Here is a 27,888-nt window from a genome sequence, read left to right as displayed (position 1 = left end):
GACTCCTGTTGTGTAGCATTGTTTGCTTCAACAGTAACAGGGTTTGACCTGTATGAACCATAACCCGTCCCCCTTGCTGACAGTCTGAGGACCTTTGCTGATCTCTGATATGAAGAGAGAGCTGACCAACCCTGCAATCTCAGGCAAATAGTTAAAACTCTTGAAATTGTAGCTCCTTATCAGTAAAAAAAAAAAGGGGGGGGGTCGGGGTGAATCATCAGGTAATTTTGAGGATTGAACAAGGCAATTTCTACATGTCCTAGCAGTCATAAGCAGTATCTTCCAGATGGGAAGAGCTCTCTGTCAGGCAACTTCAAGCCAGCATCAAAACGAACCTAGTTTCTGCCTTCTGACTACCCCCAGAATTCACCTGAATGGACCTAGCCTAGCTGACCAAGATCCCTAGCCCTGTGTCCTCCCTAGCTGCCTCTCCACAAGGTCCAAGTGCTTGGCTGATGGTGGATAGTGAACCCCCCACCACCACCCTGGTCTGCGCCAATCTGGGTATCTCTTCTCTGAGTTCGCATAATTCTGTACTTCTGGGTATTCAGAACATACCTCAGCCTTTTTCCATCCCTCCAGACTATACCTGGGCCTTTCCTCTCTCTCATATTTTTTACTTATCTTTCCACCCAGATTCCTGAAGTAATATGGGTCCTGACCCCATCTGATTTAGTCTGGAGTTTTCAGAGAACTGTCCAGAGCCTCAGAAGGCCTTGAATCTGGGAATCCAGGCTGGAGTCACCCAGTCCAAATTCACAGGGCCCCTACAAGGAAATGAACTGCCTCAGGCAGATGCCAGACCTCTGGAAGCCATGGTAACAATGTTTATCAGGGATTTGGGGTTTTCCTGAGATGAAGCAATTAGGAGTAGAATCAATGCTATTTACTAATCCCATCCCCAAACCTTGTTCCTAAGGACAAACCATATTTCCCCGGCCAAGGCAAAGCCATTCTGAGATCCCCTGGACAATGAGGAAAAGAAAGAGTAAGATAGATGCTCCTTTTGTTGCTAATATTTTATTATGAAAATTCTCGAACACAGAGAAAACTTGAAAGAATTTTACATTAACACTCATGTGCTTCCCACTCCAGGTCTACCATTGGCTTAATTTCATTTGCCTTCTCACACACTTATCCATCTATCCACCCTGTTAGGCATCCATCATCCCATATTATTTTTTAAAAGATGCTCCTTGGGGGCGCCTGGGTGGCTTAGTCGGCTAAGCGTCCGACTTTCGCTTAGGTCATGATCTCGCGGTTCGTGGGTTCGAGCCCCGTGTTGGGCTCTGTGCTGACTGCCAGCTCAGAGCCTGGAGCCTGTTTCAGTCTGTGACTCCCTCTCTCTCTGACCCTCCCCTGTTCACGCTGTCTCTCTCTCTCCTAGAAATAAATTAAAATATATATATATAAAAATAAAAGATGCTCCTTGGGGCACTTGGGGGGCTCAGTCAGTTAAGTGGCTGACTTCAGTTCAGGTCATGATCTCGCTCTTGGTGAGTTAGAGCCCCACATTGGGCTCTGGGCTGACAGCTCGAAGCCTGCCTGAAGTCTGCTTCAGATTCTGTGTCTCCCTGTCTCTCTGCCCCTCCCCTGCTCATGCTCTGTCACTCTGTCTCTCAAAAATAAATGTTAAAAAAATTATAATAAATAAATAAAAGATGCTCCTTTTATTTTTTTACCTCTTTTGTTCTTTATGATTCACAGCAACCTGATTTTATTCTATCCCTACCATATCTGTAGAGGAAGACAGTATAGGTGTGTACATTTCTGTCATTATAGATGAGTAAACTGATTCTCAGAGAAATTCAAAAATTCACCCAAAGTCACAAGGCTAATTTCCCTGCTGGGACAGAAACCTAGAAAGTCTGTTTCACTGATTATTGTAGATGCATTCATGGGAGAGCATAAATGAAAGTTAATTTAGGGAATGAAGGAACGATTTATTAGGCAATGAGCCTAGAGGAAGAAGAGCCAGATTTTCATTTCATTTCTCAACATCTGGGATTTATTCCCACTATGTTTTTATTGAATGAGTCAATGAATGAATGAATGAATGAATGAAGGCTGGTTTGAGGAGTCCAACTGCTCCTCCAACTCCCTCTTCTGTCTCTGCAGGACTAGAAGCCTCTGGAAAGGACTCAATCCCAACAGTGGTGCCAAGGATTGTAGGAGGCTCAGTGAATTTCTCCCTGCCCATTCCAGCAGACACAGAGATTGAGCACGTCACCTGGAATGGTCCCCAAAATACTCTTGCTTTAGCAGTCCCTGGAGCACCTGCTTTCATTACGGACAAAAGCTACCAGAACCGACTGAACATCTGGAACTACTCCTTGTTTATCAGCAACCTGACTTTGAAAGATGCAGGATCCTACAGAGCCCAGATAAACTGCAAGAATTGTAATGTCACCACTGATAAGGAATTTACCCTCCATATCTATGGTGAGTTCCAGAGAGCTTCTGTGGGTTTTGATCTTTTATTTTATTTTATTTTTTTATTTCTGTATTTTTGAGAGAGGAGGGAGCAGAGAAAGAGAGAGGGAGAGAGAGAATCCCAAGCAGACTCCATACTGTCAGCACAGAGCCTGATGCTGAGCTCGCACTCACAAACCGTGAGTGAGATCATGACCTGAGCCAAAATCAAGAGTCAGACACTCAGCCAATGGAGCCACCCAGGTGCCTCTGATCTTTTCTTTTTAAAAGCAGATTTTTTTTCCTCCAGTAGTTTATTCCTCTAGGACAAATAAGATTATCTTGTTGGTCATTTTCATCCAGTTCCATAAATACAGATGTTGGAGTGAAAACACAGTCAAGTTTAAAGGCCATTTGTATTCTCTTTTCTGTAACTCTGTTATAACATCCTTTACCCACATACACTAGCTTGCTAGGGCTGACGTAATCAAATACCACAGACTTGGGCGAGTTAAACAATGGAAACTTATTTTCTCATGGTTCTACAAGCTGGAAGTTAAACTCAAGATGTCAGCAGGTTGGGTTTCTCCTGCCTTGCTACTAGGCTTGCAGATAGCTACCCTCTTGATACCTCCTCATATGGTCCTATCAAGAAATGAGAAGCTAGGGACACCTGGGTGGCTCAGTCGGTTGAGCGTCCGACTTCGGCTCAGGTCATGATCTCACAATCCGTGGGTTTGAGCCCCACATCAGGCTCTGTGAGGACAGTTCAGAGCCTGGAGCCTGCTTCAGATGCTGTGTCTCCCTCTCTCTCTGCTCCTTCCCTACTCACGCTCTGTCTCCCTCTCTCTCTCAAAAATAAATAAACATTTGAAAAAAAAAAAAGAAAGAAAGAAAGAAATGAGAAGCCAGGGACGCCTGGGTGGCTCAGTCGGTTAAGCATCTGACTTCGGCTCCGGTCATGATCTCACGGTTCATGGGGTTTGAGCCCTGCATCGGGCTCTGTGCTGACAGCCAGCTCAGAGCCTGGAGCCTGTTTGAGATTCTGTGTCTCCGTCTCTCTCTGACCCTCCCCTGCTCACGCTGTCTCTCTCTCTCTCTCAGAAATAAATAAAAACATTAAAAATTAAAAAAAAAAGAAATGAGAAGCTAAAACGTGTTCTTTTAAATAAATTGTTTACTGGTGAATGTATAATCCATATAAGTCATTCTTTTTTTTAAGTTTTTTAATTTTAATTCCAGTATAGTTAACATACAGTGTTATACTAGTTTCAGGGGTACAATATAGTGATTCAACACTTCTATACATTATTCAGTGCTCATCAATATAAGTGTAGTCCTCATCCCCTTCATCTACTTCACCCATTCCCCTTCCAAACCTCCTTTCTGACCAGAAATTTGTTCTGTAGAGTTGAGAATCTGTTTCTTCGTTCCTAACACCATCTTAACTTAATTATCTCTCTCTTTTTTTAAGTCTGTTTATTTATTTTGAGAGAGAGAGCACTACAGACACAAGGGAGAGGCAGAGAGAGAGGAGGAGAGAGAGGGAGAGAGAGAAAATCCCAAGTAGGCTGCATGCTGTCAGTGCAGAGCTCAATCCCACAGACCATCCGGTCAAGACCTGAGCAGAAATGAAGAGTAGGACACTCAACTGAATGAGCCACCCAGGCACCCCACTTAATTATCTCTTAAAGCTCTGTCTCCAAATTCAGTCACATTCTGAGGTACCGGGGATCAGGACCTCAACATATGAATTTTGAGGGGACATGACTCTTCAGTTCTACCCTCTGGCCCTCTAAAACTCATTTCCTTCTCATATGCAAAATACATTTACTCCATCTCAGCAGACATTCCGTTATCAATTCTAAGTCCGAAACCTTATCTAGATGTCATCTAAACCATTATGGTTGAGACTTGAGATACAGCTCATCCTGAGGCAAAATTCCTCCCCAGCTGTGAAGCTATGAAACCAGACAAGTTTTCTGTCCTCACACTAGGATGATAGGATAGTCATAGGATAGACATTCATATTCCAAAAGGGAGCAATAGAAAAGAAGAAAGAGGTCATGGATCCCAAGGAAGTATGCAATCTAACAGGTCAAATTCTATTAAATTTTAACCTTCAAGAATAATCTCCTTTGGGGGCGCCTGCGNATTAAAAAAAAAAAAAAAAAAAGAATAATCTCCTCTGGCTCCATGCTCTGTCCTTTGGGCCCCCTAGGTGGCAGTCCCACCTCCTTGGCCCTGAGCAGCAACCTTGACACCTAGAACCAAGAAGGAAATCACCCCACCAACTGCCCCTGGGCCTGTGCCCTCTAGCCAGGGTGGCAAGGGCAGTGGCAGCCTATCAACCTCTGAGCTGTTCTTGGTGCTATTCTTCCCTTTTCTAAAGGATAAGCATGATCTCAGCTGACTAGCTCTATTGGTCCATCCTGTAGAATCCCACAAGTATGACAGCATTTCTTCATTTTGTTCTATCTCTGTCCCTTCAGTTCAGTCTGAAAGCATTTCTGCTGAGATAGTTGGCTAAATCCATGAGTCACACTGTAATCTCTCATATGCTGAGAATTTTCTAAATTTTCAAGTCTGCTTCAACACTTCCTTCTTCCATTTATTTATTCCTCCTCTAAAATTTTACTACAAGCAGAAAGGAAAAAACACATAGTGTCCTCAATAGTTTGCTTAGAAATCTCCTTAGCTAAATACTCAAATTTATCATTTAAATGTGCTGCTTTTTTTTAAGTTTATTTTTTTTAATTTTTTAAAGTTTATTTATTTTGAGAGAGTGTGTGTGTGTGCATGTGTAAGTAGGGGAGAGGCAGAGAGAGAAAGGGAGAGAGAGAACCCCAAGCAGGCTCTGCACTGTCAGCATAGAGCCCGAAGCAGGGCCCAAACCCACAAATCATAAGAACATGACCTGAGCTGAAATCAAGAGTTGGATGCTCAGCCAACTGAGCCATGCAGGCATCCCTAAATGTGCTACTTTCTACAAAACAGTATAATGCATTTTTTCTAAATTCTTCACAACTTCCTCAAGTTTCCAATAACATGTTCCTCACTTACATTTGATAACCTCACCAGAAACACCTGTAAGGTTCATATTTCTACCAATTATTCTCTTCATGATAATACATGTGTAACTCTAGGATAACAGAAGCTCTACAACTCTCCTCTCTTCTTTCTGAGCCTTTACCAGAATCAAATTTGACATCCACATTTCTACAGTCTCTTGAGGACAATCTAGGCATTTCCCAACACTTGCCTCAAAATGCTTTAGATCTCTATCCATTAGCCAAGTCCAAAGCCACTTCCACATTTTTCGGTATTTGTTATAGCAGTATCCCACTTCTGGTACCAGAATATGTACTGGTTTGTTGTTAGCACAGAGCCTAACGTGGAACTCAAACTCACAAACTGTGAGATCATGACCTGAGCGCAAGTCAAACACTTAACCAACTGAGCCACCCAGGTGCCCCACAGTCTCTTCTTCTCATAAGGACACGAGTCATATTGGGTTAGGGACCATTCTAATGGCCTCATTTTAATTTAATGACTTCTCTCTCCAAATACATTCCTATATCCAAACAAAAACATATTCTTAGGTACTTGGAGTTAGGGCTTCAACATATGAGCTTTGGGAAGACACAATTCAGCCTATGACACCATCTTTCTATCAGGTAGTGTTTTTAAAATTGATTTGTAGAGTTCTCTGCATATATTAAAGAAATGGAATTCTATGCAGAGAATAGAAATAGAGTGAATCAACTCTATTGAATCAATGATTGATTCTATAATGAATCAATATGCACCAACATACAATTTCCAAGATACATTGTTAATTTTTAATTCCAGCATAGTTAACATACACTGTTATATTAGTTTCAGGTGTACAGTATAGCGATTCAGCAGTGATTCAACACTTCAGTACAGCACCCAGTGCTCATCATATGCATAATTTTCAAAAGATGTTTGTTTGTTTATTTACTTATTTATTTATTTATTTATTTTTGAGAGAGAGAGAGAACACACATGAGTGAGGGGATGGCAGAGAGAGAGAGGGAAAGAGATTCCGAAGGGGGCTCTGCACTGAGAGCAGTGAGCATGATGCAGGGCTTGAACTCACAAACCATGAGATCATGACCTGAGCCAGGCAGATGCTCAACCGACTGAGCCACCCAGACGCCCCCATCGTAAGTGTACTCTCATCCCTTTCACTTAGTTCACCCATCTCCTACCCACCTCCCCTCTGGCAACCACCAGTGTGTTCTCTGCAGTTAAGCATCGGTTTTTTGGTTTGTCTTTTTCTTCTTTGTTCATTCTGTTTCTTAATTTCCACATATGAGTGAAATCATATATTTGTTTTCCTCTGACTGACTTATTTCATTTAGCATAATACTCTCTAGATCCATCTATTGTTGTTACAAATGGCAAGATTTTATTTTTTATTATGGCTGAATAATATTCGTATATATAGACAATATTTTCTTTATCCATTCATCTATCAGTAGACACTTGGGATGGGGTACCTGGGTGGCTCAGTTAGTTAAGCGTCTGACTTTGGCTCAGGTCATGATCTCACAGTTCATGGGTTCAAACCCCACGTCGGGCTTTGTGCTGACAGCTCGGAGCCTGGAGCCTGTTTCAGATTCTGCATCTCCCTCTCTCTCTGACCCTCCCCTGTTCATGCTGTCTCTCTCTCTCTCTCTCTCTCTCTCTCAGAAATAAAAAATAAAACATAAAAAAAAATTTTTTTAAATAGACACTTGGGCTGCTTCCATAATTTGGCTATTGGAGATAATGAGATAATGCTGCAATAAACATAGAGGTGCACATATCTTTTGAAATTAATGCTTTCAGGGGTGTCTGGGTGGCTCAGTTGGTTAAGCGTCTGACTTCGGCTCAGGTCATGATCTCACAGTTCGTGGGTTCAAGCCCTGCATCGGGCTCCATACTGACAGCCAGCTCAGAGCCTGGAGCCTGTTTCAGTCTGTGACTCCCTCTCTCTCTGACCCTCCCGTGCTCACACTGTCTCTCTCTCTCTCTCCTCTCTCTCTCTCTCTCAGAAATAAAGAAAACATTAAAAAAAATTGAAATTAATGCTTTCATATTCTTTGGGTAAATACCCAATTGTGGAATTACTGGATCATATGTTAGTTCTATTTTTAATTTTTTAAGGAACTTCCATACTGTTTTATACAGTGGCTGCACAAGTTTGCATTCCTACCAACAGTGCACAGGGTTCCTTTTTCTCCACATTTTTACCAACACTTGTTGTTTCTTGTGTTTTTTGGTTTTGTTTGTTTGTTTTAGCCATTCTGACAAATATGAAATGATATCTCATTGTGGTTTTGATTTGCATTTCCCTGATGGTTAGTGATGATGACCATCTTTTCTTTTTTTTAATTTTATTTACTCAGAGAGACAGAGAGAGAGAGAATGAGCAGGGGAGGGGCAGAGGAGGAAGAGAGAGAATCGCAATGGTCAGCAGAGCCATAAGATCATGACCTGAGTCAAAATCAAAAGTCAGACACTTAACCAACTGAACCACCTAGGCACCTCAAACATCTTTTCATGTGTCTGTTGGCTATCTGGATATCTTTTTTGGAGAATGTTTGTTCATGCCTTCTGCCCATTTTTTTTTAAATAGTTTATTGTCAAATTAGTTTCCACATAACACTCAGTGCTCATCCCCACAAGTGTCCTCCTCCATGCCCATCCCCCCTCCCCCCCACATCCATCAGTCCTCAGTTTTTGTCAGCATTCAAGAGTCTCTCATGGTTTGCCTCTCTCCCTTTCCCCCACCATTTCCGCCTTCTGCCCATTTTTTAATTGGATTATTTGTTTTTTGGGTGTTGAGTTGTATAAGTTCTTAATATATTTTGGACACTAATCTTTTATCAAATATGTAATTTGCAAATATCTTCTCCTATTAAATAAGTTGTCTTTCAGTTTTGTTGATTGTTTCCTTTGATGTGTAGAAGCATTTTATTTTGATGTAGTCCCAATAGTTTCTTTTTGCTTTTGTTGCCCTTGCCTCAAGAGACATATCTACAAAAATGTTTGTATGGCCAATGTTAGAGAAATTACTACCTGTGCTCTCTTCTAAGATTTTTATGTCTTAAAGTCTCACATTTAGGTCCTTAATCCATTTTGAGTTTATATTTGTATATGGTGTAAGAAAGTGGTTCAGTTTCTTTCTTTTGCATATAGCTGTTCAGTTTCCCCAACACCGTTTATTGAAGAGATTGTCTTTTTCCCATTGCATATTCTTGCCTCCTTTGTCGAAGATTAATTAATCATATAATCATGGGTTTATTTCTGGGCTCTCTATTCTGTTCCATGTATCTATGTGTCCATTTTTTTCCCAGTACCATACTGCTTTGATTACTAAAGTTTTGTAGTATATCTTGAAATTTTTCAAGATTGCTTTGGCTATTCAGGTTCTTGTGTGATTCCATACAAATTTTAGGATTATTTGTTCTAGTTCTGTGAAAAATGCTGTCATTATTTTGACAGGGACTGCATTAAATCTGTAGGTTGCTTTGGCTAATATGGAAATTTAGTAATATGTGTTCTTCCAATCCATGAGCATGGAATATCTTTCCATTTGTGCCATCTTCAATTTCTTTCATCAGTGTTTTATAGTTTTCAGAGTACAGGTCTTTTACCTTCTTGATTCAGTTTATTCCTGAGTATTTTATTATTTTTGGTGCAATTTTAAATGAGATTTTTTTCTTAATTTCTCTTTCTGCTGCTTCATTATTAGTGTATAGAAATGCAATGGACTTCTGTATATTGATTTTGTATCCTGCAACCTTTCTGAATTCATTTATCAGTTCTAGTGGCTTTTTTCTTTTCTTTTTTTTTTTTGGTGGAATCTTTAGTGTTTTCTATACATAGTATCATATAATCTACAAATAGTGAAAGTTTACTTTTTTATTACCAATTTGGGTACCCTTTATTTCTTTTTTTTTTTTAATGTTTTATTTATTTCTGAGAGAAAAAGAGAGACAGCATGAGCAGGGGAGGGTCAGAGAGAGGGAGATACAGAATCTGAAACAGGCTCCAGGCTCCGAGCTAGCTGTCAGCACAGAGCCCAACGTGGAGCTCGAACCGACGAACCGTGAGATCATTACCTGAGCCGAAGTCGGACGCTTAATTGACTGAGCCACCCAGGCGCCCCTCTTTTTGTTGTCCAATTGCTATGGCTAGGGCATACAGTACTAGCTTGAATAAAAGTAGTGAGAGTAGACATCCTTTCTTGTTCCTGTTCCCTCTAAGAGGGAAAGCTCTCAGGTTTTCACTATTAAGTATAGTGTTAGCTGTGGGTTTTTTATATATGGCCTCTATTTTGTTGAGGCATTGTTCCCTCTAAACCTATTTTGTTGAGGATTTTTATCATGAATGGACGTTGTACTTTGCCAAATGCTTTTTCTGTATCTATTGAAATGATCAGATGCGGGGCGCCTGGGTGGCTTAGTCGGTTAAGCGTCCGACTTTCGCTTAGGTCATGATCTCGCAGTTCGTGGGTTCGAGCCCCGCGTCGGGCTCTGTGCTGACTGCCAGCTCAGAGTCTGGAGCCTGTTTCGGATTCTGTATCTTCCTCTCTCTCTGACCCTCCCCTGCTCACGCTGTCTCTCTCTCTCTCTCCTAGAAATAAATAAAAAAAAACGTTAAAAAAAAAAAAAAAGAAATGATCAGATGCTTTTTATCCTTTCTCTTGTTGATGTGATGTATCATGTCATTTGATTTGTGAATATTGAGCCACCATTGCATTCCAGGAATAAATCCCACTTGATCATGGTGAATGATTTCTTTAAATGTATTGTTGGATTTGGTTTGCTAATTTTTCATTGAGGAATTTTGTATCTATGTTCATCATAAATATTGGCCTGTAGTTCTCTTTTTTTTTGTAATGTCTTTATCTGGTTTTGGAATCGGGGTAATGCTGATAAAATGAATTTGGAAGTTTCCTTCCTCTTCCACTTTTTGGCATAGTTTGAGAATAATAGGCATTAGTTCTTCTTTAAATGTTTGTTAGAATTCATCTGTAAAAATGTCAAGTCCTGGACTTTTGTTTTTGGGGAGTTTTTTTGATTATTGATTCAATTTCATTGATGATAATCAGTCTGCTCAAATTTTCTGTTTCTTCCTGATTCAGTTTTGGGAGGTTATAGTTTCTAGGAACTTACCATTTCTCCTATATTGTACAATTTGTTGACATAATTTTTCATAATATTCTCTTATAATCCTTTGTATTTCTGTGGTATCAGTTGTTATTTCTCCTTTCATTTCTGATTTTGTTTATTTGAGTCTTCTCTCTCTCTCTGTCTCTCTCTCTCTCTGTCTCTCTGAGTCTAGCTAAAGTTTTATAATTTTGTTGATCTTTTCAAAGAAACAGCTCCTGGTTTCCTTGATCTGTTCTATTGGGTTGTTTTGTTTTGTTTGAAGGTTCTATTTCATTTATCTCTGCTCTAATATTGATTATTTCTTTCCTTCTACTGGTTTTGGGTTTTGTTTGTTCTTTTGTAGCTTTTTTAGGTGTAAAATTAGGTTGTTTATGTGAGATTTTTCTCTCTCCTTGATGTAGGGCTATATTACTATAAACTTCCTCCTTAGAACAGCTTTTGCTTCATCCCAAAGAGTTTGGACTGTTGTCCAAAATTTTCTACATGTATTTTTAAATTTCCTCTTTGATTTCTTGGTTGACTCATTCATTGTTTAGTAGCATGTTATTTAACCTCCATGTATTTGTATTCTTTCCAAATTTTTCCTTGTGATTGATTTCTAGTTTCATAGTGTTGTGATCATAAAATGTGCATGATATGACTTTGATCTTTTTGAATTTGTTGAGACTTGTTTGGTGGCCTAGTATGTGACCTATTCTAGAGAATGCTGACGAGCACTTGAAAAGAATGTGTATTCTGCTGTTTTAAGATGAAGGTGTGAATATATCTGTTATATCCATCTGTTCCAATATGTTATTCAAAGCCATTTGTTTCCTTGTTGATTTTTTGTTTGGATTATCTATCCATTGATGTAAGTGGGGTGTGAAAGTCCCATATTATTGTTGTATTATATCAATTGCTTCATTTCATTTATGTTTGTTATTAGTTGCTTTATGTATTTGGGTGCTTTATGTTGGGTTCATAAATATTTACAATTTTTATATCTTCTTGTTGGATTATAACCTTTATAATTATATAGTCCTTCTTTTTCTTTTCTTACAGGCTTTGTTTTAAAGCCTATTTTGTCAATTATGTAAGTATTGCTTTGCCAGCTTCCTTTTCATTTCCATTCACATAATCAATGCTTTTCCTTCACTTCACTTTTAATCTGCATGTGTTTTTAGTCTGAAAGGAATCTCTCATAGACAGCATATAGATAGATCTTACTTTCTATCCATTCTGTCATGCTATATCTTTTGATTTGAGCTTTCAGTCCACTTACATTCAAAATAAGTATTGATAGGTGTGTACTTATTGCCATTTTGTTGCCTGCTTTATGGTTCTTTTGTAGTTCTATTTCTTTTCTGGCTCTCTTCTCTTGTGACTTGTTTCCTTTCTTAGTGATACACTTGGTTTCCTTTCTGTTTTGTTTTATTTGTTTTGCATATTGATCACTGATTTTTGATTTGTGGTTACCATTAATTAGGTTTGTATATAACATCTTTTTCATATAGCAGTCTATGTTAATTTAATGGTCACTTAAATTGGAATGCGTTCTTTATTCCTCTCCCTCCCACATTTTAGGTATATGGTGCCATACTTTACATCTTTTTATTTTGTTAACCTTTTGACTGATTTCTATAGATAAATTTATTTTTACTGCTTTTGTGCTTCCTACTTTTCTTACTCCTACTTACCATCTTTCCTTTCCATTCAAAGAGTTCCCTATAACATTTCTTATAGGACCGGTTTAGTAGTCATGGATTCCCTTAACTTTTGTCTGGGAAACTGTGTCTCCTTTTATTCTGAATAACAGCTTTGCCTGATACAGCATTCTCGGTTGCAGGTTTTTTCCTTTCAGCACTTTGAAAATATCATGCCACTCCCTTTTGGTCTGCAAAGTTTCGCTGAAAAATTAGCTCATAGCTTTATGGGATTCTCCCTTGTATGTAACTGTTTTCTTTTCTCTTGGTGTTTTTAAAATTCCCTCTTTATCACTACTTTTTGCCATTTTAATTACTATGTGTTTTGGTGTGGACCTCCTTGGGCTGGTTTTTGTGGGCTCTCTGTGTTTCCTGGATCTCGATTTCTGTTTTAGAAATCAGATTCAGTAAGTTTTCACTTTTATTTCCTCAAACTCTTTTCTCCTTCTGGGATCTCTATAATGCTAATGTTATTACACTTGAAGGTGTTGCTGAGTTCCCTAGGTCTATTTTCATTTCTTTCCCCTCTTTCCTGTTCAGCTTGATTGTTTTCCATTACTCTATCCTCCGTGTCACTGATTTGTTCTTCTGCTTCCTCTGGTATTTTTATTCCATCTGTGTAGTTTCAATTTCAGTTGTTGAGTTCTTCTCTGCACGGTTCTTTTTATGTTTTCTATCTCTTTTTTAAAGAAAGGTCCTCCACTTACTTCACTGAGGTCCTCTAATCTTCTCAAGTCCAGCAAGTATCTTTATGACCATTACTCTACATCCTTTATCAGGCATACTATTTATCTCCATTTCTTTTATATCTGTTGCCATGATTTTGTCCTGTTCTCTCATTTAAAACATAGTCTTCTGTCTCCTCATTTTATCTAATTCTCTGTGTCTGTTTATATGTGGTAGGAAAGTCAGTTGCATCTTCTGTTCTTCAAAGTAATGGATTGGGGTGCCTGGGTGGCTCAGTCAGTTAAACATCCAACTTTGGCTCAGGTCATGATCTCACAGTTCATGAGTTCAAGCCCCATGTCAGGCTCTGTGCTGAAAGCTCAGAGCCTGGAGACTGCTTCAGATTCTGTCTCCCTCTCTCCCTGCCCCTCCCCTGCTTGTGCTTTCTCTCTCTCTCTCTCTCTCTCTCTCTCTCTCACTCACTCTAAAATATAAATAAACATTTGGAAAAATTTTTAAGTAGTGGCTTTATGAAGAAGAGGCCCTGGAATGCCCTGCAGTGCAGTGTCCCTTGTCCACCAGAACTTAGAGCTTTAGAGGTATCTCCTATGTGTGCTATGTATGCCCTGCTATTGTGGCTAAGCCACTTTTACCTTCAGTCCATTCATCTGCAGTGGCTGTCCTTGCCTGTTGTGGGCAGGGTTTGGTCCTTGTGTTGTTAGTGGGCCAATCTGGGGATGCCTGGACTTGAGTTGAGTCAGACCAAGCATTTACCAGAGGTGCAGTAGCATTGAACTGCAGGGTGCTTTTCCTGTTTTGTTTCCTGAAAAGCTTTCATTGGTGGGCAGGGCCTGCAGTCAGACCAGATGTCTGTCCCCAGCCCATTGCTGGCCCCTGCTGGCACTGCTTGCACATTGCCAGGTTTGTAGCATCACTTTGGATGGGCTCCATCCAAGAGCACATTGGAGAGGGCAGGACCACAAGAGAAAGCAGGGGCAGGCTTGGCAGCATTATCAAGGTTTGCATCTTTTGGCTGCAGAAGCAGTAAGGTGGTGGGGAAATTAGTGTGGAGGACAGGATGTCTAGTGTTAGCAAGATTTGTGCAGGTCTGCTGTGGGAGGGGACCTAAAACAGAGGTATAACTGGAGGGGGCATATCTATGGGAGATTGTGGGGGTGGAGTATGCTGCTAGCAAGTTAGGTATTAAGTGTTGGCACTACACTGGTTCCCACAGGTGTCCATGTGTCTAGGCTGGGGGGAAGAAGAGGGATATGACGTCCACCAGCTTCCTTGTTCCTGGAGAAGTCTCTCAACAATCTTTACCCCTACAGCACACACTGCAATTAGTAAACAAATCTCCTTCCCATATATTACAGGGGGTTTTCAAACTGTGGCTTCTATGCTGTATCTGTAAGGTTGTTTGTAGCACTGCCTCTTTTTTTTTTTTAATAGTTTATTGTCAAATTAGTTTCCACATAACACTCAGTGCTCATCCCCACAAGTGTCCTCCTCCATGCCCATCCCCCCTCCCCCCACATCCATCAGTCCTCAGTTTTTGTCAGCATTCAAGAGTCTCTCATGGTTTGCTTCTCTCCCTTTCCCCCACCATTTCCGCCCTTCTTCTCCCCCTTGTTCCTCCGTCAAGTTCCTCCTAATCCTCCTGTAAGTGCAAACATATGATATTTGTCCTTCTCTGCCTGAGACCTCACTGTTTTTCAAAACTAAATGTTATGAGGACTCATTTTCCCTGTGCGAGAGTCTGTTTCTGTCCCCTCTCTCACCTCCCCTCCCTTGGACAGTCCTATGGGTCCATTTAGCTCCAAACTGCATCACCACTCTTCCTACCCTCTTTGATGTGACCTCTTCTATACATTTAGCTGTGGAGAGTTTGTTCTGCTAGTCTCCAGGTCGTTTTCTGGATTATGTGCGGGTGCTACCTAGTTGTATCCATGGGACAAGGCGAGCTCAGGGTCCTCCTACTCTGCCATCTTCCCCAGAATCCAAAATGTTGTTACATTTTTTAAAGGGTTCAGAACAGTATATACAGTATGCTATCATGTATGTGTCTACACCCAGAATATTTCTAGAAAGATCAATAAGAAATGCATAACAGTAATTTCTGGAGAGATGAAATAGGTGGCTGGGGACACAATAGCTTGCTTTTTAAATTATGTACTCTTTTTTGTATCTCTTCAATTTTATGTATTACTAATTCCCCAAAAAAGCAAATGTAAACACACACAAGTACACAGAGTGGATAGGGGAAATAGAACAATAGGGAAGGAAAGGACTAGGAAGAAGTTCTGGAAGCACAATACGTCATAAATTCAGAGCAAAAGACAAAAGCAACTCAAAAATCTAGTGGCAGAGCTCCCTGCTCCACAGTATTTGGGACTGACTCATTTATCCATTTGTTCACCAAACATTCAAGAGTGACTTCCATGCACCAAGCAGGTGTTAGATATCCAGGCACAGGCATTGTCCCTATCCTCAAGTAGTTCATATGCTGATAGGGAGTCATGCTGAGTCATGGAAATAACACCTGTAGAGGATTTATAGAAATGTAGGAAAGAGGCACTCAGTCCAGCCAGAAAACATCCCCTAAAGTGTGCTATCTTCTTCCTTCTGTGCCTAGCTCTTCTATCATCAGTACCTTCTTCTCTCAGTCCTCCTACTGCAGAAGGAATGTGAATACTCTCATTGCTGTTGTCCATACAGAGCAGGTGCAGGTGCCTCAAGTCATCATCAAGTCCGTGGACATGTCTGATAGTGCCTCGTGTAACGTTACCTTGACTTGCTCTGTGAAGAGGGCAGGGACAAGTGTTCTGTACAGCTGGACCTCGAAGAATGCCCAAGCTTCTGAATCCCATGGGAACTCCACTATCACCATCTACTGGACACCATGTGACCCAGACCTGCTCTACACCTGCACAGCCAGGAACCCAGTCAGCCAGAGCACCTCCAGCCCTGTCAGTGTCCGGCAGTTTTGTACAGGTACAGGCTCCTCGTAGGCCCTCCAGGGGATTCCAGAAAGTCTGAATAGCTGTGGAGTCTAAACCCCCAGGGTTGTGCCAGGACACATGTGAAGTGGGAAAACAAGAAGGCAGGTTTCAAGACGCCTTGTTCTCTACCATCTGGGGGCCTGAGAGAAACTGACAGGGCATGTAGGAACTATCAGGGAACTGAAACTTTAAGGGTAGAACAAGGGAAGAGAAGAGAGTTTGGATGAAGACATCCAGTTTTCTCTTTGCTTGGGTGGTAGTATCCCCTGGGGTCTCCTCAGAAGAACAGGGAAGGCATGAGAGGACTAGATATGCAAAAGGCAGAGACAGGTGCATATCTGTCTGTGACAAGTGTTCCAGGGATGCCTCATGAGAGTAAGAGAAAAGGGGTGTGAGCAGGAGAGCATATGGGACTTCAATATCCTTCAGGCAGGCTGAGGGTTAATAGAGCCAGTGACTGAAGCCACAATGTCTCATCTCTGACCACAGCTCCAGGAGCCTCCAGAGGAGGATCAATGGCGAAGACAGTGGTGGGGATCCTCGGGGAGTCAGTCACCCTCCCCCTAACACTCCCGGCCAGTCACTACGTGAAGAATGTAGTCTGGATGTTTAACACATCTATTATCACCAAAGAATTGGGAGTGAGGTTCAAGGATCCTGACAAGAACTCTAGCCAGGACTACTCCCTGAAGATTGAACAGCTAAAGATGGAGGATGCTGGCCACTACTATGCCTATGTGTGCTCAAAGGCCTCCAGAGTCATCAGCACAAAGCGTGTCACCCTGTTCATCTACCGTGAGTTTCTGAGCAGAGCGCTAATCATTAGATACCTTCCCTGAAAGGTTTCTCCTCTTTGCTGCTTTCCCTGCCACCTGCATCCCTCAAGTCTCTCCTCCTGCCAAAATGCCTCAGGTCACTGGGACAGCTATTGAGTCCACACCATCCGACTCACAGGAGTTAAAAATTTTAACCAGAAACTGGCCAAATCCATCTGCCAATGCCTGCCTTCTAGGCTTCCAGTTAGGTTTCCACCATCCGTCTTCCAATACTTGCCCCTGTCTTCCTGCATTACTTATCAGGTGTACTGGGAACTCTTTTTATAGGATATTATCATTTTTGAATAAGGGAACAGCTGTCTGGAGTGGAATCAGAGAAGACTGAGGAGAAAGCCTTTAGTGTCCAAAGACCCTCTGACCTCCACGAAGGCTGCTTTGCTCTCCTGAGTGTCATCACATCTCCTGCCTGGGTTTGTTGATGTCTAAGTATCTGTGAAAAAAGTCACTGTCCATGGTCCTGCTAAAGTATTCCTAGAAGTCAGCTAGTCCACATCTATAACAGCTGTGACTCAAATATAATTTTTTAAAGCAAGACGATTAAGTAAACATAACAATAAGTTGGGAACTACTGATGCTCATCTTACATTTCTGTTAAGTTATTTTTATTTTTTTGATTTTTAAAATGTCTTTATTTATTATTGAGACAAAGAGAAACAGAGCATGAGTGGGGGAGGGGCAGAGAGACAGGGAGACACAAAATCCGAAGCAGGCTCCAGGCTCTGAGCTGTCAGCACAGAGCCCAATGCGGAGCTCAAACCCACAAACCACGAGATCATGACCTGAGCCGAAGTCGGACGCTTAACCGACTGAGCCACCCAGGCGCCCCTTACATTTCTGTTAAAATTGCTAACATTTATTGAGCACTAATTCTGTGTCAGTGCTGCATTCACCTCTCTATACTTTATTTCCTGAGTAAAAAAACTTAGATGATCGTGCCTCAAAACATAAGCCTTGAAGAGTCTTCAGAATACATGGAATGTTGTGCTTACTTGTGTGGAGGGGTTTGCTTGTCCTTCACAGGGTACTGTATAGAATGATGTGGTATCTTTGTTTTCCTGCTTTTCATTAACTCCTTTAACATCTAAGCATCAAAGACCCAAGAGTTGAAGTGATATGTCTGAGATTTCATAGCCACTAAGGGAAAGGCCACGTGCACTCCAAAATGTCTTAACTCTTGGAAGCACTTTCTCAGCCCTAATGCAGTGCCAACACACAACTTCATGAGTGTATTCTGAATGAGTAAAGATGTGGTGACTGCCCAGAGGGCAGGCCTGACTACATTAGATCTGTCTCCTCAAACAGGGAGGCTGAAGAAGCCAAAAGTTACCGGGAGCCTTGGACTCACTGAGGATGGCGTCTGCAGGGTCAGCCTGACATGTTCAGTGGAGGACAGTGGACACAATGTCACATACACATGGACCTTCCTACAGAAAGGAACCATCATGTCCCAAGTGGGACCTCATCTCAATATCTCTTGGACAAGTGACGAAAATCATCCCAACTTCACATGTACCACCAGGAACCCTGTCAGCAACAGCTCCCAATCATTTCTTTCTGGTGACATCTGCCCAGGTTGTCTTGGATCCAACAGTCTGCATTCTGAGTGGTTCTTTATGAAATGCAGTGAAGGAGTGTGGGCGAGAGTACTTTAGAGTAGCACATTCCAATAGAAATACAATGGGAACCACACATGTACTTTACATTTTCTAAGAGCCACATTAGATAAAGCAAAAAGAAACAAGTAAAATTAACGTCAGCAATATATTTTGTTTAACCCAATATATCCAAAATATCACCATTTCAATATGTTCCCAATATACAATTATCTTTGAGATAATTTACATTTCATGCTGTACCAAATCTTTGAAATCTGGTACGTTTTTACGTTAACAGCACATCTCAATTCAGATGCCAAATTTTCATGGGAAGTACTTAATCTGTATTCAGCTTTCATAAAGCTTAGAGTTGAAAAGCTAGATTTACATATCCAAGTTGCTCCAAACCTACTTATTGGGTTTTTCAATAAGAAATTGAATAGCCATATTTCAATTTCAATTTTTAATAAATAAATAAAGTAAGCAATTTAGCTCCTGAGTCATACTGGCCACATTCCAAAGGCTCATACCATGGCTTATGGCCATTATACATGAGAGGAGAAGCAAGAAAGGAAGCCCTGATGGCTCTTACTAGATGCCAGGCACTAGTCTAGGTCCTCATGAATTTTAACACAGCTTCACAACAATCTTATGCGGCAAATATTCTTATTATTCTCCATTACATAAAGAAACTGAGACTCTGAAAGGATAAGGGACTTCAAGCATGATTGAAACCCTCAGTGCTGTGCTTTGTTCTGCTCTATAAGGCAGTAGAGAAAAGGAAGGCTTGCTTAGAATGTGACACAGCTAGGTCAGGCTGGTAGATGGATTTAGACCCCAATTATGTGGGAATTTTGACTCTGTCTTGAGCCTGGAATTGCCCTTACACCGTTTACAGAAAGGAGCAGTGTAGTGTGAGACATACGGGTATTTTAGAATCAGGCAGTCTGCATCCTGTTCAGGATGAACTCTGTGACACTGGGCAAGTGGCTCTACCTAGGGACAGTGTCTGTCTTACGTACTGCTATAACTTCTTTCCCAGAACAATATCTGTTCAATTAATAGTTATAGAATGAATGAAAAGGAATATTTTCTGCAATAGCATGAAGTTTTAAGAGGCGGGTAGGATGGTCTTTATGCTTTGTCCACTGATTGTTCCAATCTCCTTATCATTATTTATATTAATACCATTTATTTCTTCTTCAAAGGTCATGAGAGAAACATGAAGCTCTACATTGGCCTCTCCTTGGTGATTCTCATTCTTCTATGCTTTGGGAACTGCATCTGGTGCATTTGGAAGCGAAAAAGACCACGTGGGTTTCTGAGATCAGCGGCATCTGCCAGGCCTAGACCATATCCCTGGGACGTTTGGAGGCTTATGTGCCCTCTCATGATCCCCTCCTGCTCCTTCTATCTCAAAACCTCATTTTTTTCTCAGAGTGGTGGAGAGGAAGAGGACTAGTTGGGACTCTAAATTTAGTTACAAATCATTGAAACCCCATTCAAACTACCTTTAAAAAGAGGAAAGATGCAGGAGGTGTGATTTATTATTTTGAGACTCACATAATCAGTCTGTGGGAAAGGCAAGGAAGGAGCTGGCCTTAGCGACAAACGTTACCGGAGCCTCAAAAGTGACCAGAGCTCTCCATCTCTCACCCCTACTTTTCCCTTTGAGCCAACTTAATTCTTTCCTACTGCCCCCAGCTGAGGAGTAGGGGTGGGGTGCACCGCAACCAGAAACTGGTATCTCCAGATGCACACCTACTAGTCGATATGCCACCGGGAAGAAAAGAAGAGGTTTTCCTCCAATTCCAATTTGAGAGACCTCTGATTGGCCCGGTCTCAGGTCATGTGGTCATGGCTTGGGCCAATCACTGCATCCAAGGGAATTAGCTTTATGATTGGCAGCTCCCTCAGAATCTTCTATTGCCTTGGAAATGGAATAGTTACCGGAAAAGGCACATTGGTCAGAACACATAGGTTCCCTGGAATAATCGCTGCGGGCCGGCAAACCAGTCTGATGAGTGGCTACCACAGCAGGGGCAGAGGGATGGCAGGAGGCTCCAGGGCCTTCTCCTCAGTTGAAGATAACCTTAGACTCTGGTCACCCTTTCCCGTGGGTTCCTACTCACATCAGGGTTCATCTTCTCCCTAAAGCCTTTTCCTTGGCTATGTCCCCAGAAGTCTCTCCCACTCTCTTTTGATGCTCACAAAATCAGATGCCTGTCTCCTCGCAGCCCTAATGATAAATCTTCTCTGTGTTGGCTTCTCAGGCTCAGCCCCAGCCTCCAGCTCCAGACATGCTGAAAGCCCAGTGGACGCACCAGGTAATATCACCAATGACACAGGCTATGGGGTCCCTGGGCCTGATGGAAGCTCCAAAGCCTAGAAATCTATTTTGTGCGGTGTCCCAGCCAGCAACATAAGTATCACCCAGGAGCTTGTTAGAAATGCAAACCTTGGTAACCACCCCAGAATACTGAGCTCTAGTCTGCATCTTAACAAGGTGAATCATGTACCCGTGAAAGTCTGAGAAATAATGTGGTTTGGAGAAGGAAGATGTTTTGGGGTACAGAAACTGCAATGAGGATGGACCTCAGAAAGATGGCAACCGAAGCTAGGAGAGGCAGCCTGCCCTCTGGTTCCTCAGACATTGATCATCATCACTTGACTGTGGCCTCTGATGAGAATAGTTATTTTCCTCATTCTGAGAATGGAGAAACAAAGACCAGATAGAATGACAAACCTGGGGCAGAAGCAAAACTAAAACCTAATTAAAATTAAACCCATGACACTGTCTCAACACCTATTACCCAAGAGCATCACTGAGGCAGTAGTTTCCAAATTTCTGAAAAAGCTAAGGAATGCTTTCTTCACACAAAATACTGTGCAACACCCCAACAGCACGAAGTGTGTAAAAGTGGATCTGTCCTGACAGGTGTTGGGGTGGTAAGCTGAGATGTCTGCATCTTACCTTCCCACCCTCTTTCCCATCCTTGATGTTCTCAATTACCACCTTGAACTCTAAGTTCTGGAGTTCTAAGGAATTCCCAAACTCCACCCACTCAAAAAAATCCTGCTTTTAAAAACCCATGTAACCTCTCATGGAGGAGATCCCCCAAGGAGATGGACTAGGAGGAGGGACTGGGTGGGAGGCCAGCGGCTCAAGTAATCCAACAATGCAGGCTTTTCGGAAGGAAAAGTGTAACCAAGAGAAAGGGGCCAAGAAATGGGAATGAAGCTAAGTGTGGAGTTTCCCACCAGCTACCTCCTGGTCTCCCCTAGCCTGTGCCCTCATTCCTTGGCATCCAGGGCACAGGAAGAGGAGTTAGAGAGTATTGGGGACAGCACTGTTACCCCTGCTCTTCCACCGTCCCCAGCACGCTTCCTCCGCTTCCCAGGTCTGCTTCTTTAACCTCTCCACCATCTCTCCAATGTCTCCTCTAGATCTTCTGTCACTGCCTAGGTTCATGCTGTCACCAATTTTTTCGTTTTATTGAATAGACTTTTTTTTTGAAAAGTCATATAGTCACATGGTGTACAATTAAATCTCCTTCCGAATCCCAATCTCTCTGAGGCCTCCATTGTCAGGATGTATTCTAAATCTTTTCAGGGACTTTTAATGCATTTACAGGTGTCAGATGTATTTGTGCACGCATGTGTGTGTGGGGGGGTGCCCTTCTTTTATTTTCTTTAACATTTATTCACTTTTGAGAGATAGGAAGAGACTGACCGTGAGTGGGGAAGGGGCAGAGAGAGAGGGAGATACAGAATCTGAAGCAGGTTCCAGGCTCTGAGCTGTCCACACAGAGCCTTATGCGGGGCTTGAACTCACAGACTGCAAGATCATGACCTGAGCCAAAGTCGGACAGTCAACCAACTGAGCCACCAGGTGCCTCAGGTGCCCTTCTTGTAATTACACATATGGGAGCAATCTATAAATTTTTCTGAAACTTGCTTTTTTAATTTAACAGAATATCCTCGTTATATTAACGTATGTATATTAAGACTGGCTCCCATTTATTCCATCCTACAGGTGTGCCTTAATTTATTTAACCAGACCTCATTAACAGACATTCTCACTCCTTATCACTTCTTCCCTAAAATAGTGAAATAGTTTCCTAACCAGCCATCCCTTCTCCTTTCTATCCCTCCTACTCGAAGGGCAAGTCGGGTGCCTGAGTGGCTCAGTTGGTTAAGCATCTGATTCTTGATTTCAGCTCAGGTCATGATCTGACAGTTGCGAGATAGAGCCCTACATCGGGCTCCTTGCTGGGCATGGAGTCTGTTTAAGATTCTTTCTCCCCTCTCTCCCTCTGCCCCTCCCCCATTCACTCACATGCTCACATGCATTCTCTCTGTCTCTCTCTCTCTCAATCTCTCTCAAGAAAAAAAGAAAAGAAAAGAAAAGAAAACAAAATAAAATAAAATAAGAAGAGCAGGCATAATGACCTTTGTGTTTTCCCACAGTACCCATCATGGCACTTAGAATGGTTCATCCAATGGGGCCAATTCTGCTCCCTGAGAGTTGTTAAGTCCATCATGTGTCACACTCCATAAATGTTTACCAAATGAAAATGAGTAAATGCTTGAAGGGAAGGAGGAAAGGAGGGTGGAATGGAACCCCCTAAGGGAAGACTGGAGAACAACGCCTCCTCCAGTTCTTTAGGCCTCACATGGGGTAGAAGTCAGAGCAGTTTGGATCCTTTCACAAAACAAGAGACAGTTGGCGGCTGGCATACTTTTTACCAACACTGCACAATGTGTTCAAAACTCACCACTGGCCACATACTTTGAAACATGCTCTCCCAAGGGTATGAGAAGATGGATACTCTTCTTATGACTGCCAAGCAACGGCCAAGGCCCCATTCTGACAGCAGCTCTGACAGCAGTGGTACAACTGAGCAGGACCAGGAGACAACAGACATGCTCAAGGCTGGAAGACACCAGGAAGACACTGGACCTGACCTGGCTTCTGAGAATAAAAGAGAGTATGATCTTCTCATGCTGAAGAATGCACCTGAACCTGCCGCCCAAGACAACACGGTGTATGCGCAAGTATTCCTCAACTTGCAGGTGAGCTCCTTGGATCAGTCCACCTTCCCTCCTCTTACACTTCTAACAGCATCCAATATCCTGGATGACTTAGTCCCTCCAAACTGGGAGCCAGGACCAGCAGCACATGAGCAGACAATTGTGGCTCTACTCATGTTTACCAAACATTGGGGTCCTTGGAGTGAAGGAGCTCATCCTCAGCTCCCAACTTGGGCCATTAATAAGGGAGGTGTCAAGCAACCAGAAGCACTGTCCCCACTGCACTAAGGCAGACACCACCCTCTGTGTGAAATCTGAGCCTGTTGGGGGGTTCCCTCTCTTTAGGGGCTGAAGGTGAAAAGCTCTCATCTGGTGAGTATGGATAGCCTGATGTTGGTCTGTTACAGGAAAAGAACGTAGTTCCTCAGCAGAAAGAGAGTTCAGCCACAATCTACAGCTGTATACAGACACATCAGAAGGTGAGAACAGTTTTCTCTGTATCCCGAGGCTCCTAAAATAAGAAATTATATTTTAACTGAAAGTCCTAGATTTCCATGGCAAAGGAGCTTAAGTCTACCCACTACCCATCCCCCTGACACACTGCATGATCAGCAGAGATGCTTACACAAATATTGCTGGTTTACATCCGTTTGGCCAAAGGCTGAATATTTCTAATTGAATTAATAATATTTTATACTGATTATTCTTAACACTGACTAGAATGAGATGTTATAAACATAAATATTGTATGATCTATATATATTTCTAAATCTTTTTTTTTTTTTTAGCTTTTTCTACAGCTAATCTTTATTGCTTACTTTGGACCAGGAATTGTGCTAAATGCTTCACAAGTTGTCGTTGTTGTTGTTTTTAATGTTTTTATGTTTTTTATTTATTTTTGAGAGTCAGAGAGAGACAGTGTGAGCAGGGGAGGGTCAGAGAGAGGGAGGCACAGAATCTGAAGCAGGTTCCAGGCTCTGAGCTAGTTGTCAGCACAGAGCCCGACGTGGGACTCGAACCCACGAACCTTGAGATCATGACCTGAGCCGAAGTCAGACGCTTAACCAACTGAACCACCCAGGTGCCCCTTATGTTTATTTATTTTCAAGAGAGAGAGTGTGTATGTAAGCAGGAGAGGGACTCAGAGAGAGGGAGACACAGAATCTGAAGCAGCTCCAGGCTTTGTGCTGTTAGCACACAGTCTAATGTGGGACTCAGACTCACGAACCATGAGATTATGACCTAAGCCGAAGTCAGATGCTTAACCAACTGAGCTGCCCAGGTGCCCCCTAAACCTATTTCTAACCCATCTTAATCCACCAAAATGACAATTTCCAAAAAACTTAGAAATTATCCAAGAGTCCAATTCCAGAGTGTTTGGGAGAAAGTGCTATTAACTATAACACATTGGTTTTATTGTGTTGTTAAAAGATCCCTTAATGGTAGAATTTACTATTAAATAATAATAATAACTAACCTTAACATGAAATTTTACAGTTTACAAAACATTGCTATTCTCATGACACCTCTACAAATGTGCTGTCATCCTGAAGCTGAGATGCAGAGAAGTTAATTTTGCCTAACATCATGCAGATAGTAGTTGGACTTTCAGTATTAAAAAACACAAGGAGTTTTAAAATAATCCTGAGTCATCTTAAACAGTCAACCTTGACTTGAATCTAGCTGCCTGCTCCACTTTCGCTTCTCTGAGAACATCGGGTTCATATATACTTTTGTTTTCAAATCTCCTCCAGAATTCCCTCCCAGTTTTCCTCCTTGTTTTAACATGTTCAGATTTTTTTTTATTTTTTTTTTAATGTTTTATTTATTTCTAGGAGAGAGAGAGAGACAGCGTGAGCAGGGGAGGGCCAGAGAGAGAGGGAGTCACAGACTGAAACAGGCTCCAGGCTCTGAGCTGGCAGTCAGCACAGAGCCCGACGCGGGGCTCGAACCCACGAACCGCGAGATCATGACCTAAGCGAAAGTCGGACGCTTAACCGACTAAGCCACCCAGGCGCCCCTCAAACAGATTTTTTTAAATGTCTGTTTTATTTATTTTGCGAGAGAGAGGATGTGCAAGCAGAGGAGGAGCAGAGAAAGGGGGAGAGAGAATTCCAAGCAAACTCCAAGCTCAGCGTGGAGCCCAACATGGGACTCAATGTCACGACCCTGAGATCATGAGCTGAGCCAAAACCAGGAGTCGGATGTTCCACTCACTGAGCCACCAAGGTGCCCCCAAAACAAGATTTTAAAAAAGAAGAACCCTCAAAGCTTTTCAGTTATGCTGCTTCTCTGTGATTGATGAATCAACCATTAGCTATTTATTGAACATCTTTTGTTTGCCCAGAACTGGGCTGAGTGCTAGAGGGATTCGTATATCTTGAAGGCACCATCCTTAACCTTGAAGACCTGTTGTCTTATCTGGCTTTCGGTGGAAAAGTGGAACCGATTCAATCACCTGGAAAGATAATGAAAACACTCTACATACTACTGGTTAGTTGGGCAGTTCCCAAGGGTTTTCCAGACATTGGAAGTAGAAGATACCACTACACTGAGGTAGAGAGGAAAGGCTCCATGAAAAAAATAATTTGGATTAGACCTTAAGAGATGGATAGAGGGGCGCCTGGGTGGCTCAGTCGGTTAAACATCTGACTTTGGCTCAGGTCATGGTCTTGTAGTTCGTGGGTTTGAGCCCCAAATCGGGCTTTGTACTGATGGTGCAGAACCTGCTTGGGATTCTCTCTCTTCCCCTCTCTCTGCCCCTCGCACATTCTCTCTCTTTCAAATAGGGTTTCAAAAAACGGATAAAATTTGTTCAGTAAAAGTTTGTGCAGATATGTAGCTCAGTTCAACCATCATCGGCCTCCTGTCCTGTCTTGTGGAACGTGGCCTATGCTGAGCCAGTAAAGGATGTCACCTCTGGCCTTGAGGCCATACCTGCACTTTTCACTGTATTCTCTGACCTGGCTCTCTGTGTTTGAGCCAATATTGGTCAATCTTAAAGTCATGGACATCAGTCCCTGCTCTGAGCTTCAGAATGGCCTGGCATCACCACATGTCCCATCAGTCGTGCATGGCTCCCACACCACCCCAGGGACTCCAGACCCCTGCAACCACCCTCACCCACAGCCTAAGTGGAAAGCAATACATTTCCTCAACCAAGGTCTTAACAGAAGTTATCCCTTGCCTTCAGAATTTTCAAGACCGATCCTGATTCTGGGTTCCCTAAGGCTATCATTGCCCACTTGATCAGGAAATTCTCAAACTTATTTTCTGACACAAGTCTCTGCATGATATCTCAAAGGTTTATGCTACCATCAAGCTATTGCTGTCACCTAGCCTCCCCTGCTCTCTGCATCAGCTCACATCTCACCTGTTCCTCAGAGCCTTCCCTGAGCACTCTCACACAAGGAGTCCTCAGAACCCTGGGAGCATGAAGGCATAATGGTCTGGACCATGACTTTGATCCATAACCTCAGCCACCTGAAGTATCTTTACATCGATGTTTGTCTTGCTTCTCCAGCTGGGGAAGAGACTGAGTTCATTAGACCATAGCTTCTTGAGAGCAAGGCCTTTTATTGTCATTTTTGTATCCCCTCACCTAGAAGCACTAAATTGTCCTCTCTCTCCCTTACAGAGAGCCTAGTCAACTTCCCATTAGGAGAGTCCCCATAAATGCCTGCCATCAGCTTGATGGGTTGTTCCTTTGTGGGGCCAGTCCATATGATCTGACTTCTACACCATGGACCAATCCTAGCCTGGCCTTACCTCCCTCTCTCACAAGCACAGGGGTAAAGAAACCAGGGCCTCCCAGACTTTATTAATCATATTCTTGCATGTCTTTTGGCTCACAGGTGGTGCCGCCCCCGGAACAGAATGATCTGGAATCTCCGGAAACCCCTACCTATGAAAATTTGAACTGAAAAGAAAACCAGCTGCTGCTTCCCTCCCTGTGGTTGGAGAGGCTTCTGGACTGTGTAGGGCCTGGTGCTCTACAGACATAGCACTTCAGAACTGCCTTCAGGGTCTCAAAGATGTCTGGATTTGACCCTCCCCCTTTCTTTCACCCTTGTAATTTCCCAGGCCCATGAATAAATCAGACACAGGCTCCTTCTTGGGGTCCCTGCCCTTCAAGATGTCCCTGCTCCATCCGTCTCCACACATGCTCAGTTTCCCCTCTCAGTTCAGAGGCACAACCTTAGAGCTTTGCCAAGGCTGGCCATGTGTGGTTGAAAGGGCCCTGGATCTTCACACCGTCTTCTAAACAAGTGCTAAAATGAATCCAATAGAGATTCTCACTCATGGGCACAAAGATCTTTGTAAAATCATGCCCACTGCAGTATCTTTTAAAATAAAAGGACAGAGGGGCACCTGGGTGGCTGTCAGTTAAGCGGCCAACTTTGCTAAGGTCTTGCTGTTGGTGACTTGAAGTCCCACATCAGGCTCTGGGCTAACAGCTCAGAGCCTGGAGC

At 42.4% G+C, this 27,888-nt stretch overlaps 1 protein-coding gene across 5 annotated transcripts in view; it reads left to right on the top strand.

Moving 5' to 3' along the window:
* Window positions 1-27,550, top strand: part of LY9 (lymphocyte antigen 9) — a 29,662-nt gene extending 2,112 nt beyond the window's left edge. Inside the window, exons 2-10 of one of the 5 annotated variants that reach the window (XM_077760106.1) lie at window positions 2,119-2,442; window positions 15,668-15,943; window positions 16,441-16,746; window positions 18,090-18,359; window positions 19,591-19,695; window positions 20,656-20,709; window positions 23,196-23,458; window positions 23,824-23,895; window positions 27,271-27,550. In XM_077760106.1, coding sequence (XP_077616232.1) covers window positions 2,119-2,442; window positions 15,668-15,943; window positions 16,441-16,746; window positions 18,090-18,359; window positions 19,591-19,695; window positions 20,656-20,709; window positions 23,196-23,458; window positions 23,824-23,895; window positions 27,271-27,339 — 1,739 coding nt within the window. In that variant the 3' untranslated portion in view covers window positions 27,340-27,550. Of the gene's footprint in view, window positions 1-2,118; window positions 2,443-15,667; window positions 15,944-16,440; window positions 16,747-18,089; window positions 18,360-19,590; window positions 19,786-20,655; window positions 20,710-23,195; window positions 23,896-27,270 lie in introns of those variants that run through there. The other 4 variants (XM_077760109.1, XM_077760105.1, XM_077760107.1 and 1 more) reach the window with 4 other exon arrangements.
* Window positions 27,551-27,888: the final 338 nt, after the last annotated feature.

This window comes from Crocuta crocuta, unplaced genomic scaffold (genome assembly GCF_008692635.1).
Source record: "Crocuta crocuta isolate KB4526 unplaced genomic scaffold, BGI_CrCroc_1.0 scaffold133, whole genome shotgun sequence".
NCBI lineage: Eukaryota > Metazoa > Chordata > Mammalia > Carnivora > Hyaenidae > Crocuta > Crocuta crocuta.
Note: the sequence above shows the minus strand (reverse complement) of the source record. Positions and strands in the feature narration are given on the sequence as shown.